At 52.4% G+C, this 20,197-nt stretch overlaps 1 protein-coding gene across 1 annotated transcript; it reads right to left on the bottom strand.

Annotated features, from left to right (window-relative positions):
• Window positions 1–2,309: 2,309 nt before the first annotated feature.
• LOC750576 (chitobiosyldiphosphodolichol beta-mannosyltransferase-like) lies at window positions 2,310–15,920 on the bottom strand. The gene is made up of 8 exons (XM_063809302.1): window positions 15,907–15,920; window positions 15,317–15,427; window positions 14,455–14,576; window positions 14,214–14,269; window positions 13,524–13,583; window positions 12,211–12,320; window positions 10,546–10,660; window positions 2,310–3,197 (listed from the first exon to the last, which is right to left on the bottom strand). The coding sequence occupies exons 1-5, from the start codon at window positions 15,918–15,920 to the stop codon at window positions 13,569–13,571; spliced, it is 318 nt and encodes a 105-aa protein (XP_063665372.1). The 3' UTR covers window positions 2,310–3,197; window positions 10,546–10,660; window positions 12,211–12,320; window positions 13,524–13,568.
• Window positions 15,921–20,197: the final 4,277 nt, after the last annotated feature.

Below are 20,197 nucleotides of genomic sequence, written 5' to 3'. Positions count from 1 at the left end.
GCTCCTAGCATATGGATTCTCATTCCTACCAGGCTGGCCCAGCCCACAGCACTGGAACCCTCACCCACACCCTCTGTCCTGCCCGCCAAAGGGTTTGGAGTTTCCTGCTCTTCTCCGTCTCTGGGTTGCCCCACGGGCCCCTGTTGGAAGTTTTTCCTCTTGCCATACCTTTGGAACTAGTTCCTCTGGTGAATTCTCCGCATTGATCCTGCTGGAATGAGCTCTTTCCTGACTGATATAGGATGGATTTTATTTTTTACTTATTTATTTATTTTTTTGAGACAGAGTCTCACTGTGTTGCCCAGGCTGGATTACCGTGGCACAATCTCGGTTCCCTGAAACCTCTGCCTCCTGGGTTCAGGCAACTCTCATGCCTAGCCTTCTAAGAAGCTGGGACAACAGGCACACGCCACCATGCCTGGCTAATTTTTGTATTTTTAGTAGTGACAGAATTTCACCATGTTGGCCAGGCTGGTCTCGAACTCCTGACCTCAGGTGATCCGCCTGCCTCGGCCTCCCAGAGTGCTGGGATTACAGGCATGAGCCACTGCACCTGGCCTAGGATGGATTTTAAAGATGGGCCCGAACATGCAGGGTTTGACATGAGGATATCGAGAGGCCATTCCTTAGTAGGTAGTAGCAGACCTGCTGAGTGAAAGGGCCACACTTTTAGCAACTAAACAATCCCCTGCTTCTCCAATAACTGCTTTCTCCCTAGTCCTCCCCAAAAGGGTGCATCTATGGTCACCAGCAGGTCTGCCCTGTGCCACCAGGAGAGGGCAGCAGTCACCCAGTGTACCCTGCTGCTGTCCTGTGAATCCTAGGACGGGGCCAGCTGTGGAGAAGCAGCCTGCTGACAGCCACAGCCTGCAGCATGGGCCGCCCTCACAGTTCTGCCTGGGCTCACTTAAAAGCACCTTTTGTTTTCCTCCTCTCTGTCATGGTCATGTGGCAGCTCTCACGGAATCTTTGTCTCCTGCACTAGACTACACCTAACCCTACCCTCTCAACACCTCTTGTTGAAGGCCCTCCCGTCCAGGTTTCCCTACCAAGTGGAATTATTTTTTTTTAGAGACAAGATCTCTGTTGCCCAGGATGTCCTCGAACTCCTGGGCTCAAGCAGTCCTCTCACGTCAGCCTCTAGAGTAGCTGGAAGTATTCGACACACACCACCACGCCCAATGAAGTGAATATTTTATATACCAGCTGGCCGATATTACACCATTCCATCCCAAATCTCCCCTCCGAACTTGGTGAAAATCATCTGGCCATTTTTACAGATTAGAACGAAAGCAAACAAGCTCTCACTCTGTCTGCCCTCAGCACGAGGCTGTCCACACGGAGCCTTTGGATGAGCTGTACGAGGCGCTGGTGGAGACTCTGATGGCCAAGGAGTCCACCCAGGGCCACCAGAGCTATTTGCTGGTATGAGAAGGACACCCTCCTCCCCCTCACAGCCCAGATACCCTTCCTGCACAGACAAAGTGTAAACGTGGGTGTGGGTTCAAATCCTGACTCACCCATTCTGCAGTCTTAGACATGAGGTCCATTAACCTTCTTTAGCCTCAGTTTCCCTGTCTGTAAATCAAGCACTTCAACAACAGCATGTGTCGTGGGGTGTTGGGCATTTGTCCAATAGGTGACACACACTACCTGCTTCACAAGGACCTGGTGCCCAGTCCTCAAAGAATACTTGACAGGGCTGGACATGGTGGCTCACGCCTGTAATCCCAGCACTTTGGGAGGCCAAGGCGGGTGGATCTGAGGTCAGGAGTTCGAGACCAGCCTGGCCAATATGGTGAAACCCTGTCTCTACTAAAAATACAAAAATTAGGCTGGGCGTGGTGGCTCATGTCTGTAATCCCAGCACTTTGGGAGGCTGAGGCGAGGGGATCACCTGAGGTCAGGAGTTTGAGACCAGCTTGGCCAACATGGTGAAACTCCATCTTTACTAAAAATACAAAAATTAGCGGGGTGTGGTAGTGGGCGCCTGTAATCCCAGCTACTCGGGAGGCTGAGGAAGGAGAATCTCTTGAACCCGGGAGGTGGAGGTTGTAGTGAGCCGAGATCGCGCTATTGCACTCCGGCCTTGGCAATGAGAGCAAATCTGTGTCTCAAAAAAAAGTACAAAAATTAGCCGGACATGGTGGCACACGCCTGTAGTCACAGCTACTTGGGCAGGTGAGGCAGGAGAATTGCTTGAACCCAGGAGGCAGAGGTTGCAGTGAGCCAAGATTGTGCCACTGACTCCAGCCTGGGTGACAGAGCTCAAAAAATAAATAAGATAAAACATAGATACAGAAAACCACAACGGAAAAACAGCATATTGAATCATCACAAGGCAGCCACCCCTTCATAGCCACACCTGGCCCCTGGCCACCACTGACCTGGGCTCCATCGCCAGAATTCCATTGTCTCAGGAATGTTCGATGAATGGAATCCTGTGTGGCCTGAGATGAGTGTCTTTCATGCCACGTGACACCCTTGAGGCCGTGCAAGCTGTTGGTATGTCAACAGTTAGCTGCTTCTCATTGCTGAGTGGCGATTGGTCCTGTCATGGTTTATTCAGCCATGTGGTGGATGGCTACTTGTCTTCTAAGCCACTTGCCTTCTGATCGCTGGACTGACTCTCTCGTCCTCTCTTGGTGTAGCCCTCGGGAGGCTCGGTCACACTCCTTGAGAGCACAGCCATCATCTCCCACGGTACCACAGGTCTGGTCACATGGGATGCCGCCCTCTACCTTGCAGAATGGGCCATCGAGAACCCGGCAGCCTTCACTAAGAGGTGACCTCGGGGCACAGGGCAGGGCACTGAGGCAGGCTTACCCTGGTGCAGTCGAAGACACGGTCCCCTTTCCTCCCGCCAGGACTGTCCTAGAGCTTGGCAGTGGTGCCGGCCTCACAGGCCTTGCCATCTGCAAGATGTGCCGCCCCCGGGCATACAACTTCAGCGACCCTCACAGCCGGGTCCTCGAGCAGCTCCGAGGGAATGTCCTTCTCAATGGCCTCTCATTAGAGGCAGACATCACTGCCAACTTAGACAGCCCCAGGGTGACAGTGGCCCAGCTGGACCGGGACGTAGCGACGGTCCATCAGCTCTCTGCCTTCCAGCCAGATGTTGTCATTGCAGCGGGTAATGCCCAGCCCCAGGCATCCTGTGCAGGCCGTGTCCTTGCAGCTCTACCCAGCTCTTGGCTCTGGGAAAAGGGAACAATGGACGCTGTCGGGCATGGACGTGATGGGGCTTCCAGAAGAGTTACTCTGGGCCTCCAGGGTGACATCAAAGGACAGGGGTGCCTCTTAAGGTGGCCTTCAAGCCACAGCCCTCTTGTTGGAGACAGGCATACTCCCGTTACAGTCGTCACCACATGGCTCTGTCCCAGAGCCATGCCCTGTGTCCTTCAGAGACCACAGGAGGAAAACAACCACTTCTGGGATGAGGTCGGGGCCCTTGAGAGAAGGTGGTGTTTGGCTGGGCCACCGAAAACCCCTCACCCCTGCCAGCACACTCAGTCCCCTCTCTGGTGGAGCAGAGCTCTGCCTGTGGTCCTGGGTCCCAGCCCTGAAACCCACAGGTCCAGCGGTGGCCAGGGACACAGGCCCACCCCTGAAAGCCAGCAGACCAATCGGCAGACACCTGAAACACGAAGTTCACGGCAGGGTCAGGCTTTCTGTCATTCAAAGCCCTCTAGATAGGCCGAGAACCAGAGCTGGTTTTTTAAGGAACGCCAGTGAGTCTGGAGATTTTTTTCTTTTGCTTTGGTCTTTTGCAGCTTTCTCTACTAAGGGTTCTCCTTTTTCACCCAAGTAATTGCCTTTCCATCTAATGGCCCGAATGGTTAAATGGCATCTAATAGTCTCATATGACCGCTGCCTCTCTGGCTTCGCCCTGCTGCTGAGGTCAGCATGAAGTGGAACTTTCCACTTGTCCCTTTCAGTAACCTGAAGCTTTCACTGTAGACGTGCTGTATTGCCCAGAAGCCATCGTGTCGCTGGTCGGGGTCCTGAGGAGGCTGGCTGCCTGCCAGGAGCACAAGCGGGCTCCTGAGGTCTACGTGGCCTTTACCGTCTGCAACCAAGGGACGTGCCAGCTGTTCACCACCGAGCTAGGTGAACCCCCACGCCCACCCGGGCCTACATGGTCCCCGAGCTGTCCCTGCAGGACTCCAATGGAAGTGAAAGAACTGGGTGCCGGGGAAAAGCTAGGATGCCCCACACTCCCACACCATGCAGGGAACTCGGGCAGAGGCCGGTGAGCAGGGTCGACTCGGGGCGTGGGGGGCTTGCGGCAGGAGGAGGGCAGCTCAGCACAGGGAGGGAGGGTCTGAGCCCAGCAGCCCTACTATGTGCTTCAGAACAGGGTTCCCTAAGCCCTTGGGCCTTGGTTTCCTCATCTATAAAATGGAGGTGGCGGGAGGGGCAGTCGGGGTCAGGGCTGGACACAGCTGTGGCCTGCAGGATGCTGGAGCACAGGCTGTACAGGCGGATCCTCCACGCCACTGTCCTGAGCACCCAGTTGATGGGAGATGAGCAGGGTGACTATAGAGAAGGGAACCTGGCCCCGTAGTGGGCCAGTCACTGTCCTCAGACCTGACATTTGTCAGCCCCCAGCACTTGTGAGGGTGTGCTGTCATTGTCCCATCCCACTGACAAAGACACTAGGACACACAGAGGCCAAGTGACTCCCGAGCTCCCGCAGACTGCAGCCCGGCCACCTGGCTCTCGTGCCTCCACACTACACCCAAGCCCCCCCATTGCCAACAGCCTCTGCCCCAGCTCCCCCTGAGCACAGCCCCTCCCGGCAGCCATGTGCACAGATGCACCCGCAGCAGCCTCTGCCTGCACACAGAGACACGGACGACCCAGTGCCTGTCCAGGTGGGGCAGCCCGTTAACTACAGAGTCAACAAACAAGCCAGCACACGAAGGCATACTGGGTTCCACGACAGAGTCCCGCACAACCTCGCACAGGAGGCTGGCCCGGCGCAGGGCTCAGGCCTGTCATCCCAGTACTTTAGGAGGCTAAGGCAGGAGGACTACTTGACCCCAAGTGTTCAAGACCAACCTGGGCCACATAGTGGGACCCCATCTTCACAAAACATACAGAAACTAGCCAGATGTGGTTGCACACGCCTGTAGTCCCAGCTACTCGGGAGGCTGATGTGGGAGGATGGCTTGAGCCCACGAGGTGGAGGCTGCAGTGAGCCCTGATCTCACCACTGCACTCCAGCGTGGGCAACAGAGCGAGACCCTGTCTCAAAAAAGCAAAAAAAAAAAAAAAAAGGAAGTCTTTCTTCAGATACTTACGTGAAAAAATACCTGCAATATCTTTTAAGTGAAAAAAACAGTGCCAAGCAGCACACATAGTATAAGAACCCACCCACCATTTTTTTTTTTTTTTTTTTTTGAGACAGAGTCTGGTTTCGCATTGCCCAGGCTGGAGTGCAGTGGTGCCATCTCGGCCCACTGCAACCTCTCACCTCCCAGGTTCAAGCTATCCTCCCATCTCAGCCTCCTGAGTAGCTGGGACTACAGGCAGGTGCTACCACACCTGGCTAATTTTTGTATTTTTTGTAGAGTCGAGGTTTTGCCATGTTGGCCAGGCTGATCTTGAACTCCTGACCTCAAGTGATCTGCTGCCTCAGCTTCCCAAAGTGTTAGGATGACAGGCGTGTGCCACTGTGCCCAGCCCCATTTTTGTTTAAAAACTAATAATAATCACCCACACATGGTTATGACTACCTATATTCCCAACTACTCAGGAGGTTGAGACGGGAGGATGGCTTAAGCCCAGGAGTTTGTGGCAACCTTGAGCAACATAGCAAGACTTCATCTCAAAAAAAAAATTATCACAATCATCATTTTCACATAAGTATACTTATAGGAGAAAACCTAGAATATATATATAGCAGGCTTGTCCAACCTGCGGCCCAACACAAATCTGTAAACTTTCTTAAAACAGTACGAGGTTTTTTTGTGAATTTTTTTCTTTTAGCTCATCAGCTATTGCTAGCATTAGTGTATTTTATGTGTGGCCCAAGGTGATTCTTCTTCCAATGTGGCACAGGGAGGCCAAAAGATTGGACATCCCTAATACACTCGTTAACAGGTGCCATCCTTGCATGGCAGGATTATAGAGACTTCTACACATTCATGTCTACACTACTTCATTTTTTATAGATATGCATTTTCCACTTGTAACAAAAAACTGTGATTGAAAATCATCCCGGGTCACAGTGTCTCACACCTGTAATCCCAACACTGTAAGAGGCTGAGGATTTGGGAGGCTGAGGTGAGCGGATCACTTGAGGTCAAGAGTTCAAGACCAGCCTGGCCAACACGGTGAAACCCCATCTCTACTAAAAACACAAAAATTAGCCAGGCGTGGTGCTGCACGCCTATAATCCCAGCTACTCGGGAGGCTGATGCAGGAGGATCACTTGAACCTGGGAGGCGTTGCAGTGAGCTGAGATTGCGCCACTGCACTCCAGCTAGGGGAACAGAGTTAAACTCCGTCTAAAAAAAAAATAATAAAAGAGGCTGAGGCAGGAGCATCATTTGAGGCCATGCGTTCAGGACCCCATCTCTACAAAATAAAAAAATTACTGGCATGGTGGCACGCACCTGCCATCACAGCTACTCAGGAAGTGGGAGGATTGCTAGAGCCCAGGGGTCGAGGCTGCGGTGAGCAATGACTGTGCCACTGCACTCCAGCCTGGGTGACAGAACAAGATCGTATCTCAAAAAAAAAAAAAAAAATCATTCTGGCTAATGGCTCTTCAGATATCTGTGCTTATGAGAACACCAGCCCCTTCTAAGCTGTGTGTGTGTGTTTTTGTTTGTTTGTTTGTTTGTTTGTTTTTGGTTTTTTTTTTTTTTGAGATGGAGTCTCACTCTGTCACTCAGGCTGGAGTGCAGTGGCACAATCTCAGCTCACTGCAACCTCCGCCTCCTGGGTTCAAGCAATTCTCCTGCCTCAGCCTCCCAGGTAGCTGGGATTACAGGCACCTGCCATCATGCCTGGCTAATTTTTGTATTTTTGTAGAGATGGGGTTTCACCATGTTGGCCAGGCTGCTCTCAAACTCCTGACTTCAAGTGATCCCCCCACCTTGGCCTCCCAAAGTGTTGGGATTACAGGCGTGAGCCACGTGCCCGGCCGCTTTCTAAGCTTTGTGAAGAGTGTGTTGACTGGGCAGCCAGGTAGATGTGGGTTCAGAGCTCTGCTTCTGTCCCGCTGTGCCAAGTGCTGGGGCAGATGCCAGCAGAGAGTGGACAGCGGCACGGTGCCTGCTGCTAACCATTTCTATGCAAAACCAGATTTCTGATCCCATCCTGGAGGCCAATTCTAGGTACCTGGGTGGGCCTGGGAAACTGTGAAACAAGTAAACTGACTTGGACACTCCCCCACCACACCAAGCCTGTCCTAGCAGCCCCACACAATACGCTCATGTCCTGTCCCCAAACACCGCCATCCTCAAACACATGTGCTCTGTTTCCAGGCTGGGCCAGGATCAGATGGGAAGTGGAAGCTCATCGTGACCAGAAACTGTTTCCCTACAAAGAGCACTTGGAGATGGCAATGCTGAACCTCACACTGTAGGACTCACACACGACTCCAACGGGATTGTGAGGATCAAGTCACTCTCATGGGAAGAATTTTTACATGGGAAAGCGGATAAAACTTTCATTGGACCAGAATGTTTGGAGACTGTTAATTTCCAAATCAGGAACCACAAACTGCCCTCTAATAAGACATCGGCTATCTAGGCGTGTGGGTGCTCCCTTTCTGCCAGCAGTTCTGGTTCTTAAGAAAATCACCATAAATCAGACATGAAAACTCTGGCTCCAAAAATAGCATTTTCTTTGTGTAAATAAAAACGTGTGTATCAAGTATGATGTTCCCCCAACGTGGACACACTCGGTTCCTCACAAAGCCAAGCCCGCTGCAGCTGCCACATCCCTGGGCTTACGGTGCAGCAGGTGCTTTTTTCAAGACCGGAATCAAAATGTTAGGAACACGGCAGAAAGGCGACACCTGGAGACCAAACGCAGGATGAGGAGTACTGCAGAGGTCACAGAGAAGTCACAGAACAGTAGTACGCTAGCAGGGGCATGGGGCGTGAAGAACAGAAGAAGACAGGAAGTGTTTCCGAGCCTCCAAAAAAGAAATCAGAGCCAACCACAGCTTCCCGGGTCACAGAAGCAATTCACTCACCAGGTGGCACCACTGCCGTCATTTCAGCTTCTGGCCACTGGGAGGCACTGCTCGAAAGGGTTTGCCCTGAGACTCCGAGAAGAAGCTGCGGGAAGGACAGCAGGGGCCCTGGGGTTTTAGCCTCTGGCCCGGGAGTTATGTGTCCATAACCAAAGGGAGCACAGTCTGCACCCAGCTCTCATCCCATCGGAGCTGCTGCAACTCCCGCAGGTTCTTCCGGAACTGGTTTAGCTTGCCCTCAGGATCAGGAAAGTTTGAGAAAAGCATCTGCAAAAAAATAAAGAGCAGAGCTTACCTCATTGCCTGTCCCCACCGCATCCCAGGTCACCACCTGGCTGACCCCAGGTGCCCGACCCAACAACAACCCCTACCAAGTTCTTAACTCCCTCACTTGGACTCGAGACTCTTCACGCCCCAGCAGCACTCCGCCTCCAACTTGACATCACGCTTTCTGGAAACTTCCCCGCATGTCCCACTTTCCCACACTTGGTGTCCTGGGGCACCTCCCGGCCTCTTCATGCTGTATGCTCCCCTGCGAGCACCCTCCTCTTGGCCTCTGGCCAAGTCCCACCCATCTGTGGGTAACAAGGGGGTGTCGGTGTTCTTTTCAGCCTTGCTAAACTGTCTGAATCAAGGATCACAAACTACAGCCTGCAGGCCAAATCCAGCCCACAGCCTGTGTTTGTAAATAAAGCTTTATTGGAACAAAGCCACACCCCTTAATCTACAGATGATCTGTGGCTACTTTCACACCCCAACAGAGTACCATGGTTCTGACAGAGACTGGGGGACCCAGTCTAAATGACTTCCGACTTGGACCTTTACTGAAAATCCTGCCAGTCATTCTGTTGGCAAGAATGATGTATTACTTTTTGCAATAAGAAACAAGTAACCTTTGCAGAATTCCACCCATCTTTCAAGGCTGGTCCCAGAAGCTCCCTTTGCCCACTCACCTACCTGATCCTGCTCACTTCCTAAATTGCAGCCCGGCCCACCCGGCTCCAGCGTCATTTGTGGAGTGTCTGTTCCATAAATCCAGCGGGCAGGTGGGGTTGTGTCCTAACTTTCCCGAGCCTACTGTACCGAAACGGGACAGCAGAGTGGGCCGGCCTCTGTGACCTCTGCTCCCTCCCTAGCTTTTCCGCCAGACCCCACATGGTCCCACCCTGGCTGTGGGAAGCAGGGATCAGGGAGCGTGTCTCGGTGCCAGTCTCCAGAACCCTCCCCACCCTGGCGTAGTGGCAGATGTGGCTACCTGCAGCTGAGCTGCCAGTTCCTCTGAGTACTCAAAGACCAAGCCGTTTTCTTCATGTTTCACCAGCTCATGTAAACTGCAGAGAACCAAGGGAGCCTGAGAGCTGCCTGGAGAAGACACCAGACCCCTGGGGTGCCCACCTGGGCTCCCCTCGCACCCCACGCTCAAGCCAGGCTGGAGGTTGGAACAGGGGGTGTGGTTTCTGGGAGCTGGTTCTTAGATTTGGCACCTGAAGGGTATAAAGGCCTGGGGGAGTGCACATCAAAATGGCCAACCGATTTGAGGAGGGAGCCTTAAGGAGGGTTTGTACCTTCTGTGCTGGATGCTCTTCAAGGACTGAAGAATTATTTTTGCATGTTTTTCTTAATTCCATGGCTGTGGAACAAGTAAGGCAACCCCCTGGGGACTGGTTCAGCACATAAAAGATGACTTTTCTAGGGCACCAGATTTGATCAAGACGTTCCCTGAGCTCAGCTCACACGAGGGGCTCACATCCCTGAATCCCATCCAGGGGCCGGCTCCTGAGCAGGGGCCAAGGGCTCAACTTGTGCTGGGGCTACTCCTTCTAGAATCTCCTCTAATGCCACCCTTTCAAACACCCATCTATACTGGGTGGAGTGAGGCCACAGCATGACACTCATTTAACTGATTCAAACCCACCATGTGAGCTTGGCCAAAAGGGACACGGTGGGAGAGAAAAACAAAGAAAACCATGTAAGCCTGCAGGCAATTCCCGCCAATTCTACTCTAGGAGCAAAAGCCCCGAGTGGAGTTCTTGTATTTAAGATGCGTTTTTTTCATATTAGGTTGGTGCAAAATCATTGCCATCTTTAATGGCAAAAGCTGTGATTACTTTTGTACCAAACTAAATATAACATGAGCTCTAAATGGAAGCAACTACTTCAGTGAGGCTCAGCCCAGCCACAGTAACCACAGGGCTCCTCCTCCTGGCCTCCAGTGTGTGCTGGACTGACCGAGGGGCAGGGCCTCACTGTGGGCAGCTCACTCTGCACTGCTCCCCCTCAGCGGTGGATCTGTGAAGCTATCCCCAGAAAGATTCGGGTTCTGCTCCTACCACTTGAAGTTCACGGCACACACAGGCAAACAGCACCCGAACATGTCCACCACCTTCATGGGCAGGTCCAGGCCACTGGAGGACGTGTGCAGACAGACACCAAGGCCCACCGACCCTGCTAGGCAAGAGGGGTGCGGTCAGAGAGCTGGTCTCTGCCCTGGGAACACAAATCCTCCCAGCACAGTGAGGCAACATCCCCCGAGGGGAGTGAAAATCAGATAAGGCCCCCCGCAGCCCCAAGCACAAGTGGCTTAAGCTGGCCAAGCAGCCACATGGTCTGGCTGGGACATCTGAAAATGTAAGTTGACACTTTTTCTACGTAATCACAATTTGGTTTTGTTGTTGTTGTTGTTGTTGTTGTTGTTTTTGTTTTGTTTTGAGACAGACTCTCACTCTGTCACCCAGGCTGGAGTGCAGTGGCACAATCTCAGCTCACTGCAACTTCCACCTCCCAGGTTCACCTCCCACATGTAATCCCAGCATTTTGGGAGGCCAAGGTGGGCGGATCACCTGAGGTCAGGAGTTCAAGACCAGCCTGGCCAACTTGGTGAAACCCCATCTCTACTAAAAGAAACACAAAATTAGCGAAGCGTCGTGGCAGGTGCCTGTAATCCCAGCTACTCAGGAGGCTGAGGCAGGAGAATTGCTTGAACCTGGGAAGGCAGAGGTTGCAGTGAGCCAAGATCGTGCCATTACACTGCAGCCTGGGCTACAAGAGCGAAACTCCTTCTCAAAATAATAATAATAATAATAATAATAATAATAATAAACCACAGCACACCCACTACAAACCAGCTGTCAGTGTGAAAATAAAGCGAAACAGCTTAACATTTCTAAAGACTAGCTGGGACCAGGCGTGATGGGTCACGCCTGGAATCCCAGCACTTAGGGAGTCCAAGACAGGAGGATCACTTGAGGTCAGGAGATCAAGACCAGCCTGGCCAACATGGTGAAACCCTGTTTCTACTAAAAATACAAAAATAAGCCAGGTGTTGTGGCAGGCTCCTGTAATCCCGTAATCTACTCGGGAGGCTGAGGTGGGAGAATCGCTTGAACCCAGGAGGCAGAGGTTGCATGAGCTGAGATCGTGCACTCCAGCCTAGGCAACGGAGCGAGACTGTCTAAAACAAAGACTAGCTGGAGAGTCCTGCCAGGAAAAGGCCCTCAGCCTCCAACTGCTCTGCTCACTCGAAGCTGGAAGATGCGGCTCTAGAGATGCATCAGGACCAAGACACACTCCCCACTTGGAGAAAACAACGGGGAAAGAGACGGAGGCAAAGCAGAACCATCTCACTGGGAGAGGCGACGCTGTTTGACACATCGTCCCTGTACCTCCCAAAGCCACTGCCTTCCCACACCTGGGCAACAGTGGCCCCAACCCCAGGCCCAGCCCTCCTGCAGGAAGGAAGAGGACTGAATGGAGGGCGTGGCAGGCTGAAAGGATGTGACCTCCTCAAACCCCTTGGTAAACGGCCTCTGGCGCCACCTGGCAGGGAGGGGCTGGCACACCAGGAAGTAGCCTCCTCCCGGGAGTTCAGCCAGAGCCCAGGTCCTGTCCCCAAGTGGCCTCCAGAGCCACCTTTTCAGAAAAATTACATCCCACCCACCCCTGTTCCCCCTGCTTAAGGCCCCGCTTCCTCCGTGAGCCTCCCGCTGGCCTCTCACCTAGAAGCGGGGGTAGTCCTCGGCCTCCAGCCAGGGGGTGCAGACCTGGATGTGCTGGAAATGCTTCTGGTGGATGAGGCGGCTGTAATACTCCCTCAGAGGCCCTTTGCCTTCACAGAGAAGAGCAGATACTGCCATGGACCCGTCTCTGTCCCTGCCACGTGGCCCCAGGCCCAGGACACTCCCCCCTAGGAGGGATCCCTTTCCCAGAAGCTCCACCCCTCAGCAGCTCCAGTCAGGCCCCACCCGGGCCCTTCCAGAAGCAACCCAGGAGCCCCGAGACCTGCAGGGGTGTGTGCACCCTGACCCCTGACGCACAGCCCTGCACCTGCGGCCAGCTGGCCTTGGACTGCAAACATGGCGGGGTAAGCACTGGCCTGTCACCCTACCGCCCACTGGGTGGACCCAGCCTTTTGTCTGTGTTGTGCGCAGGGGACACGAGAACTCCCCCTGCCCTGCCACAGCCCGCTGAGCACATGGCACGGGTTCCAAACCGCCGCTGCCCTGCCACAGCCTCCAGAGCACATGGCGCAGGTTCCAAACCACTCCTGGGAGCCTAGAAGCCAGAGGAGGGAGGAGAGCAGGACCAGCAGCTGGCCCAGACCCCGCCTCTTCCCACACCGCTTCCGCTTTTCTCCCTCCTCACTGAGTCACCTTGAAAGGGCTCAGCAGCAGTAACTGTGGTACAGGGGCTCTTCCGTTTAAAAAATTAAAAGACGCTTGGTTAAGGCACCAATGACATGGCCAGGCACAGTGATTCATGCATGTAATTTGAGCATATTGGGAGGCCAAGTTGGGTGGATCACCTGAGGTCAGGAGTTCAAGACAAGCCTGGCCAACATGGTGAAACCCTGTTTCTACTAAAAATACAAAAATTAGCTGGTTGTGGTGGGCCCCTGTAGTCCCAGATACTCGGGAGGCTAAGGCATGAGAATTGCTTGAATGTGAGAGATGGAGGTTGCAGTGAGCCAAGATCACACCACTGCACCCCAGCCTGGGCGATAGAGACTGTGTCTCAAAAAAAAAAAAAAAAAAGACACCAGTGATGTAACAACAACAACAAAAAAGATGCTTGGAAACTACTGAAAAAGTAAAAAGCTTGGTATCTACAGATTCAAATCTGGGCTCCCTGCCCTGCTGTGAAACCCTCTGAGCCTCAGTTTCCCCCATGTCAAGCAGTATAAGACCCTATGGCAGAGAGCTGCAGTGAGGATTAAGGAGACAAGATCGTGGGAAGCACAGGGTGAAGGCTGCGTGCCCCTCCCCATCCGCCATCCCCCAACCACACAGACACCCAGGGTCCCAGGCGGTACCTGTTATCACACAGACGAGAGAAGGAAGGTTGTGTCTGTCAAGAGTCAGTTGTTCAAACTCTGTGTTTAAAAAAAGAAACAATTCTACACGGAATTTCTGGTAGAATTTTTTTTTTTTTTTTTTTTTTTCCCGACAGACTCTGGCTCTGTCACCCAGGCTGGAATGCAATGGCATGATGTCAGCTCACTGCAACCTCTGCCTCCCGGGTTCAAGTAATTCTCGTGCATCAGCCTCCCAAGTAGCTGGTATTACAGGCCCCCACCACCATACCCAGCTACTTTTTGTATTTTTAGTAGAGACAGGTTTCGCCATGTTGGCCTCGAAGTCCTGCCCTCAGGTGACCTGCCTGCCTCGGCCTCCCAGAGTTCTAGGATTACAGGTGTGAGCCACCATGCCCATTCAGAAAAAAAGTTTTAAATAAACAATAGCCAGAGTCACCTGTTCAGGTGGAGAAAGAGCACTGCTCTGGTGGGGAGGCCACCAGCCTCTGTGAGATACTCTCCTGGAGGGGGCATTTCAGCCTGAGGGCCTGGTCACTCAATGACCCAACTGGGGATTCAAGGCGGCCCACCTCCACCACCCCCACTGTCCCCAGGCTGCCCCACCCAGTGGCCAGGAACAGGAACATGCTGCAGGCCAGGCAAGCAGCTCACAGCTCAGTGGCCCCCGACAAGCCCAGAGCTCCTCACCGCAGCCACACAGCTACTTTCTAAAGCTGCCAGCAGGATGGAGAAGTCTTCGTCCTCTATGAGAAGAGAATTGAATGTCAGGGGCCTGTTTCTAGACACCCCTCTTCCAGCTCTCACGCCCTCCCCTTCTCATTGAGACCATGGCGGGGTGGGGGCATGCAGGACTGGCAGGGGTGAGGACAACACAGGTTGGCCAGGTGCCTGTCACACCAACCCCAAGTGTTGCAGGGGTCGTGCAGACCTGTCCAGCCTGTGCTGCTGACCAGCAGGGCTGGCCGCTCGTGGAGACGCATCACCAGCCCGCTCCCAGCATCCCGCTTCATGAAGGCCGACGGCTCCGTGGCTGGGTCCTCAGGTTCTGAGCTGAAAGAGCAGGAAAAAAGCCTGTGAGAGGCCACAGAGCAGGCCCAGGACCCAGGACGGGCATCTCCTGCCGTGGCAAGGCCTGCAGGCTCCCAAAGGTTGGGGTGCCCGGCCACATCAGCAGCACCAGGTCACCCCTGCCATCTGAGGCCTGGGCTTGCTTTCTCTAATATTGTTGCTGGGTGATAAGTTTACAACAGCAAACAAGACTGACTCATTCCTTTTCTCCACGGGACTTACTGTCTTATCATCCCCTGGACTCAAGATGATGGTGCAGGGACGCCCTCCCACACCACCCCAGCTTACACAAGGGCACACCTCAGGGTGCATGGACCTGCACAAAGTTCCCCTCCTTAGCCCCGTGAGACACCCCAGGGGACACACAGGTCCACAGATCCTGCCACAGGCCTGGGAACCCATTGGCAGGAGAGTAAGAAAGCGCAGGGGTCCACAAACATTTCTTAAAGGGCCAGAGAGTAAATACTTCAGGCTTTGCGGGCCACAGGTTCTCTGTTGCAAAACACGATTCTGCTATTGTAGCTCAAAGGCGGCTGTAGACAACTCAGAAGTTAATGAGTGTGCTGTGTCCCAGTGACACTTGATTTACAAAAGCAGGAGACTGGCCTGTAGCCTTAGTTTGCCAACCCCTGGGTGAGTGGGTTCCCAGGTCTGCAGTGAGAAGGGGACAGGCCAGGGCAGTGGCGAGCAGGAGAGAAGGCAGCTGAGGATGGGAGGCCTACTGGGCCCTGAACGGAGAGTGTGTGCCGCTCAGCTTCATGAAGAGCCGGCGCTGCAGGTCCAGAGGTGTGTCTTGAAAGAAAGATGCCGGCTTGTCATAGATGGTCACAGCCCTGCAATGAAATCATGGCAGGGCTATTGGGAGGGCTGAAGAAAGGCCTCAGGAATGGAGGACTCAGAGGCTCCAGGAAAAGAAGGACGCTTGGGGAATCCAAGTCTCAGGCGATGACAAGAAGAAGCCTTGCAATTACTTGGGAATGCAGAGAGAGATGTCCTAGGACCAAAAGTGCCTGGACACCCTGGCTGGCTGGGAAAGAAACTCTGCCCCCTCCTCTCCCGGCTTCCCCAAATTTTCCCATAGTGTTGCCAAGCATTAGTCCAGCGTGGAGGCTACTTTTTGCTCAAACCACTCATTTGGGTCCCGCGCCCCATGTAACCCATCCCCAGCGATGCGGGGAGTAAGAGCCAGCCCCTCTTGCCCCCCTGGCTCTTAGGACCCCCATCGCAGGGGGGCGAGGCGCCCCCCGCGATGCGGGGAGTAAGAGCCAGCCCCTCTTGCCCCCCTGGCTCTTAGGATCCGCGCTGGACTCACCTCCTGTTTGTCATATTGTGAGTAATATCATCTCCCACTCTGAAGATTATGAACTGTTTCACAGACGGGTGTACACCCTTGGTGTACAGATGTTGTACACCCATCTTTATTGGGAGTCATATCATCCTCTTCCTCCTTGTATTTTAAGAACAGTATCATAGGGGTCTTTCTACTCCCTGGGATATCGGGTGTCATGTCCTCCTCTCCCACGTAGCTTTTAGAAACAATATCAGTGGGGGCGTGTCCACCTTCTGTGATATTGAAAGTAGTATCATCCTCTTCCCTTCAGAATCATGGGAATAATATCCTTGGGGGTGTCTACTTTCTGCCATATATGTAGTCATATCACCCCCCCCCCCCGCCTTGGAATATTTTTAAGGACCAGGTCACACGGGGGTGTACACTTCCTGCGATGTTGGGAGTAATAGCATTCTCTTCTTCCGTGAATATTAGGAGCAAAATCACCAGGTGGATGCACACCCAGTGCTATATTGGGAGTAACGTCATACTCCACCCCCTGGAGATTATATTCGGATCTATATCACCGGCTGGGTGTACACCTACTGCGATATTAAACGTAATATCATACTCTCTCCCTCCCTGGACATGAGGAGCAATATCACAGGTGGATGTGCACCCACTGAGGTATTAGGACGTAATATTAGTATGAATTATTCCTCATTTATTGTTAACATGAATATGAATAACCGATATTAATATTAACAAATAATTGCTAATAAAAAGTTTTCTGTTTATTAATATTAATATTAATTATTAGGGGCTAATATTACTGTTTTCTAATGAATAAGATCAATATCAGTTATTAATGTCAGGCGTCTTTAATCATTAATATTAATCATTTATTGTGATCGTTAGTATAACTGTTTAATATTAATTATCATTATTATCGGTATTGATTTTAAAAATTATATTATGGGTTATTAATATTGATAAATATTAGTGTCAATTAATAATTGAGATTATTAATTGCGGTAAGTCACATTGCGCCATTCCACCCCTCCCTCGGCAGCTCGTTTACGACACAAAACGGGGACACAAATGCCCCTGAGAGAGCAGCGGTAGACTGGGATAGATGAGGATGGTCACGTGGTGGAGAGGCGTGTTTTTGGGTACCAGCCCTTCACCTGCGTCGACCTTATCTACTGGAAAAACACTACACCACCCTCTACCGAAAAGCCACAAGCCCTAATTGATTTTCTCCAAGCTGTTATCCAGACCCACAAGCCCACCTGGGCTGATTGGCACAAGTTGCTCGTGTTCCTCTTTAACTGCGAAGAAAGGCGGAGAGTCCTCCAAGAAGCAACTAAGTGACTAGAGGAACATGTACCAGCTGATTATCAAAACCCCCAAGAGTATGGAAGGACCCAGGTGTCAGGAACCGACCCCCATTTGGACCCACATGAAAGAGAGGATATGCAAAGGCTAAACCGAGACAGGGAAGCTCTCTTGGAAGGATTCATGAGGGGAGCTCGGAAGGCCACAAACATTAACAAGCTCTCTGAGGTCATTCAGGGAAAAGAAGAAAGTCCAGAACAATTCTAGGAGAGACTGTGTGAGCCCTATCTTATGTATACTCCCTTTGATCCCGATAGCCCTGAAATAGCGCATGATTCACATGGCTTTAGTCCGTCAAAGCGCAGAAGACATGAGAAGAAAACTGCAGAAACAGGCTGGGCTTGCCGGGATGAATCCATCCCAATTACTAGAAAGAGCTAGCCAGGTGTTTGTAAACAGGGATGCAGTAAGCCGTAAGGAAAATGGCAAAGAGAATGGAGGACAGGCCCGGCGACACGCCGCCCTGTTTGTCAGCTGCTGCAATCAGAGGGGCCCCCACAAAGAGGCAATGGAAGGGGGGCCATGGGAAGGAAACTCAGCTTGGCTGTCAGAGTTTGCAGCGTACCCAGTGTGCTTATTGTAAAGAAATAGGACAGTGGAAGAACAAATGCCCTCAGCTCAAAAGAAAACAAGGTGACTCAGAGCAGGAGGCCCCGGACAAGGAGGAAGGGGCCCTGCTCAACCTGGCAGAAGGGTTCTTAGACTGAGGGAGACCAGGCTCAAGCGTCCCCAAAGAGCCTCTGGTCAGAATGACAGTTGGGAGTGGAAACATTGACTTTCTTGTAGATAGCGGTGCTGAACATTCGCTAGTAACCGCCCCGGTCACCCCTTATCCAAAAAGACTATTGACGTCATCGGAGCCATGGGGGTTTCAGCAAAGCAAGCTTTCTGCTTGTCTCGGACTTGTACTGTAGGAAGACATAAAGTCATTCATCAGTTTTGGTACATGCCTGACTATCTCTTGACCTTTTTGGGAAGGGACATGCTCAGCAAGCTGAGAGCCACTATCTCTTTGACAGAGCACGGCTCTTTGCTACTCAAGTTACCCGGAACGGGAGTCATTATGATCCTTATGGTCCCCGAGAGGACGAATGGAGACTTTTGTGAACTAAGCCGGGCCAAGAGAGAAGACCAGCTCTGGCTAAGCGGTGGCCAAGAGTACGGGCAGAAGACAACCCTCCGGGATTGGCCAGTTAAGACTGGGGCCCAGCCAGTGAGGCAAAAACAGGACCCGGTCCCCACAGAAACCCTTCAAGGTATCCAGGTCCGTCTCAAGCACCTAAGAACTTTTGGAATTATTGTTCCTTGTCGGTCTCCATGGAACACTCCCCTCCTGCCTGTTCCCAAGTCACAGACCAAGGACTACCGGCTGGTACAGGATTTGCGCTTGCTTCATCAAGCTACACTGACTTTCCATCCAACACTACCTAACCCGTCCACATTGCTGGGGTTGCTGCCAGCTGAGGACAGCTGGTTCACCTGCTTGGACCTGAAAGATGCTTTCTTTCCTCTCAGAGTAGCCCCTGAGAGGCAGAAGCTGTTTGTCTTTCAGTGGGAAGATCCGGAGTCACGTATCACTACTCAGTACACTTGGACCGAGCTTCCCCAAGGGTTCAACTACTCCCCCACCATCTTCGGGGAGGCGTTGGCTCGAGACCTCCAGAAGTTTCCCACCAGAGACCTAGGCTGCGTGTTGCTCCAGTAGGTTGATGACCTTCTGCTGGGACACCCCACGGCAGTCGGGTGTGCCAAGGGAACAGATGCCCTACACCGGCACCTGGAGGACTGTGGGTAGAAGGTATCCACGAAGAAAGCTCAGATCTGCCCACAGCAGGTACGTTACTTGGGATTTACTATCCGACAGGGGTCGGAACGCAGCCCAGGATCAGAAAGAAAGCAGGTCATTTGCAATCTAGTGGAGCCTAAGAGCAGAAGGCAGGTGAGAGAATTCTTAGGAGCTGTGGCATTTTGTAGAACTGTGGATCCCAAACTTTGCAGTATTAGCCAAGCCTTTGTATGAGGTCACAAAGGAGGCGGGGACCGGGAACTTTTGGAATGCAGATCCCAACAACAGCAAGTCTTTCATGAGTCAAAGGAAAAACTTCTGGCAGCCCCAGCCCTGGGGCTACCCAATCTGACAAAGCCTTTTCCATTGTATGCATCAGAGAGAGAAAAGATGGCAGCTGGACTTTGAACCCAAACTGTGGGGCCCTGGCCGAGGCCAGTGACCTACCTCTCTAAACAACTAGATGGGGTTTCTGAAGGATGGACCCCCTGTTTGAGGGCCTTGGCAGCAACTGCCCTGCTAGTACAAGAAGCAAATAAGCTGACTCTTGGGCAAAACCTGAACCGAAAGGCCTCCCGTGCTGTGGTGACTTTAATGAATACTAAAGGACATCATTGGCTAATGAATGCCAGACTCACCAAGGACCCAACTTTGCTCTGTGAAAATCCCCGTATAACCATTGAAGTTTGTAACACCCTACACCCCGCCACCTTGCTCCCAGTATCAGAGAGCCCTGTCGAGCCTGACGGTGTAGAAGTGTTGGACTCCATTGACTCTAGCAGACCTGACCTCCGGGGCCAGCCTTGGGCATCATAGACTGGGAACTATACATGGATGGGAGCAGCTTCTTCAACCCCCAAGGAGAGAGGGGTGCAGGGTATGCAGTGATAACCCTGGACACTGTTGTTGAAGCCAGATCATTGCCCCAGGCCACGTCAGCCCAGAAAGCTGAACTCATTGCTTTCATTCGGGCCTTAGAACTCAGTGAGGGTGAGACTGTCAACATTTACACTGATTCTCCGTGTGTCTTTTCAACCCTTCAAGTGCATGGAGCGTGATAGAAAGAAAAGGGCCTATTGAACTCTGGGGAAAAAGACAGAAAATATCAACAAGAAATCTTGCAATGATTAGAAGCAGTGTGGAAACCCC

Source organism: Pan troglodytes, chromosome 3 (assembly GCF_028858775.2).
Source record: "Pan troglodytes isolate AG18354 chromosome 3, NHGRI_mPanTro3-v2.0_pri, whole genome shotgun sequence".
NCBI lineage: Eukaryota > Metazoa > Chordata > Mammalia > Primates > Hominidae > Pan > Pan troglodytes.
This window is presented reverse-complemented; position numbering and strand designations above follow the sequence as displayed.

Bases quoted from the DNA above. Each gene is read 5' to 3' on its own strand.
- LOC750576 (XM_063809302.1), bottom strand. The intron at 14,577-15,316 runs GTAGGCCTCCCA...CTGCTCTTTCAG, and splicing joins CACTCTCCGTTCAGGGCCCA to CTCAGAACCTGAGGACCCAG. The intron at 14,270-14,454 runs GTCTGCACGACC...CTCTTCTCATAG, and splicing joins CAGCAGCACAGGCTGGACAG to AGGACGAAGACTTCTCCATC.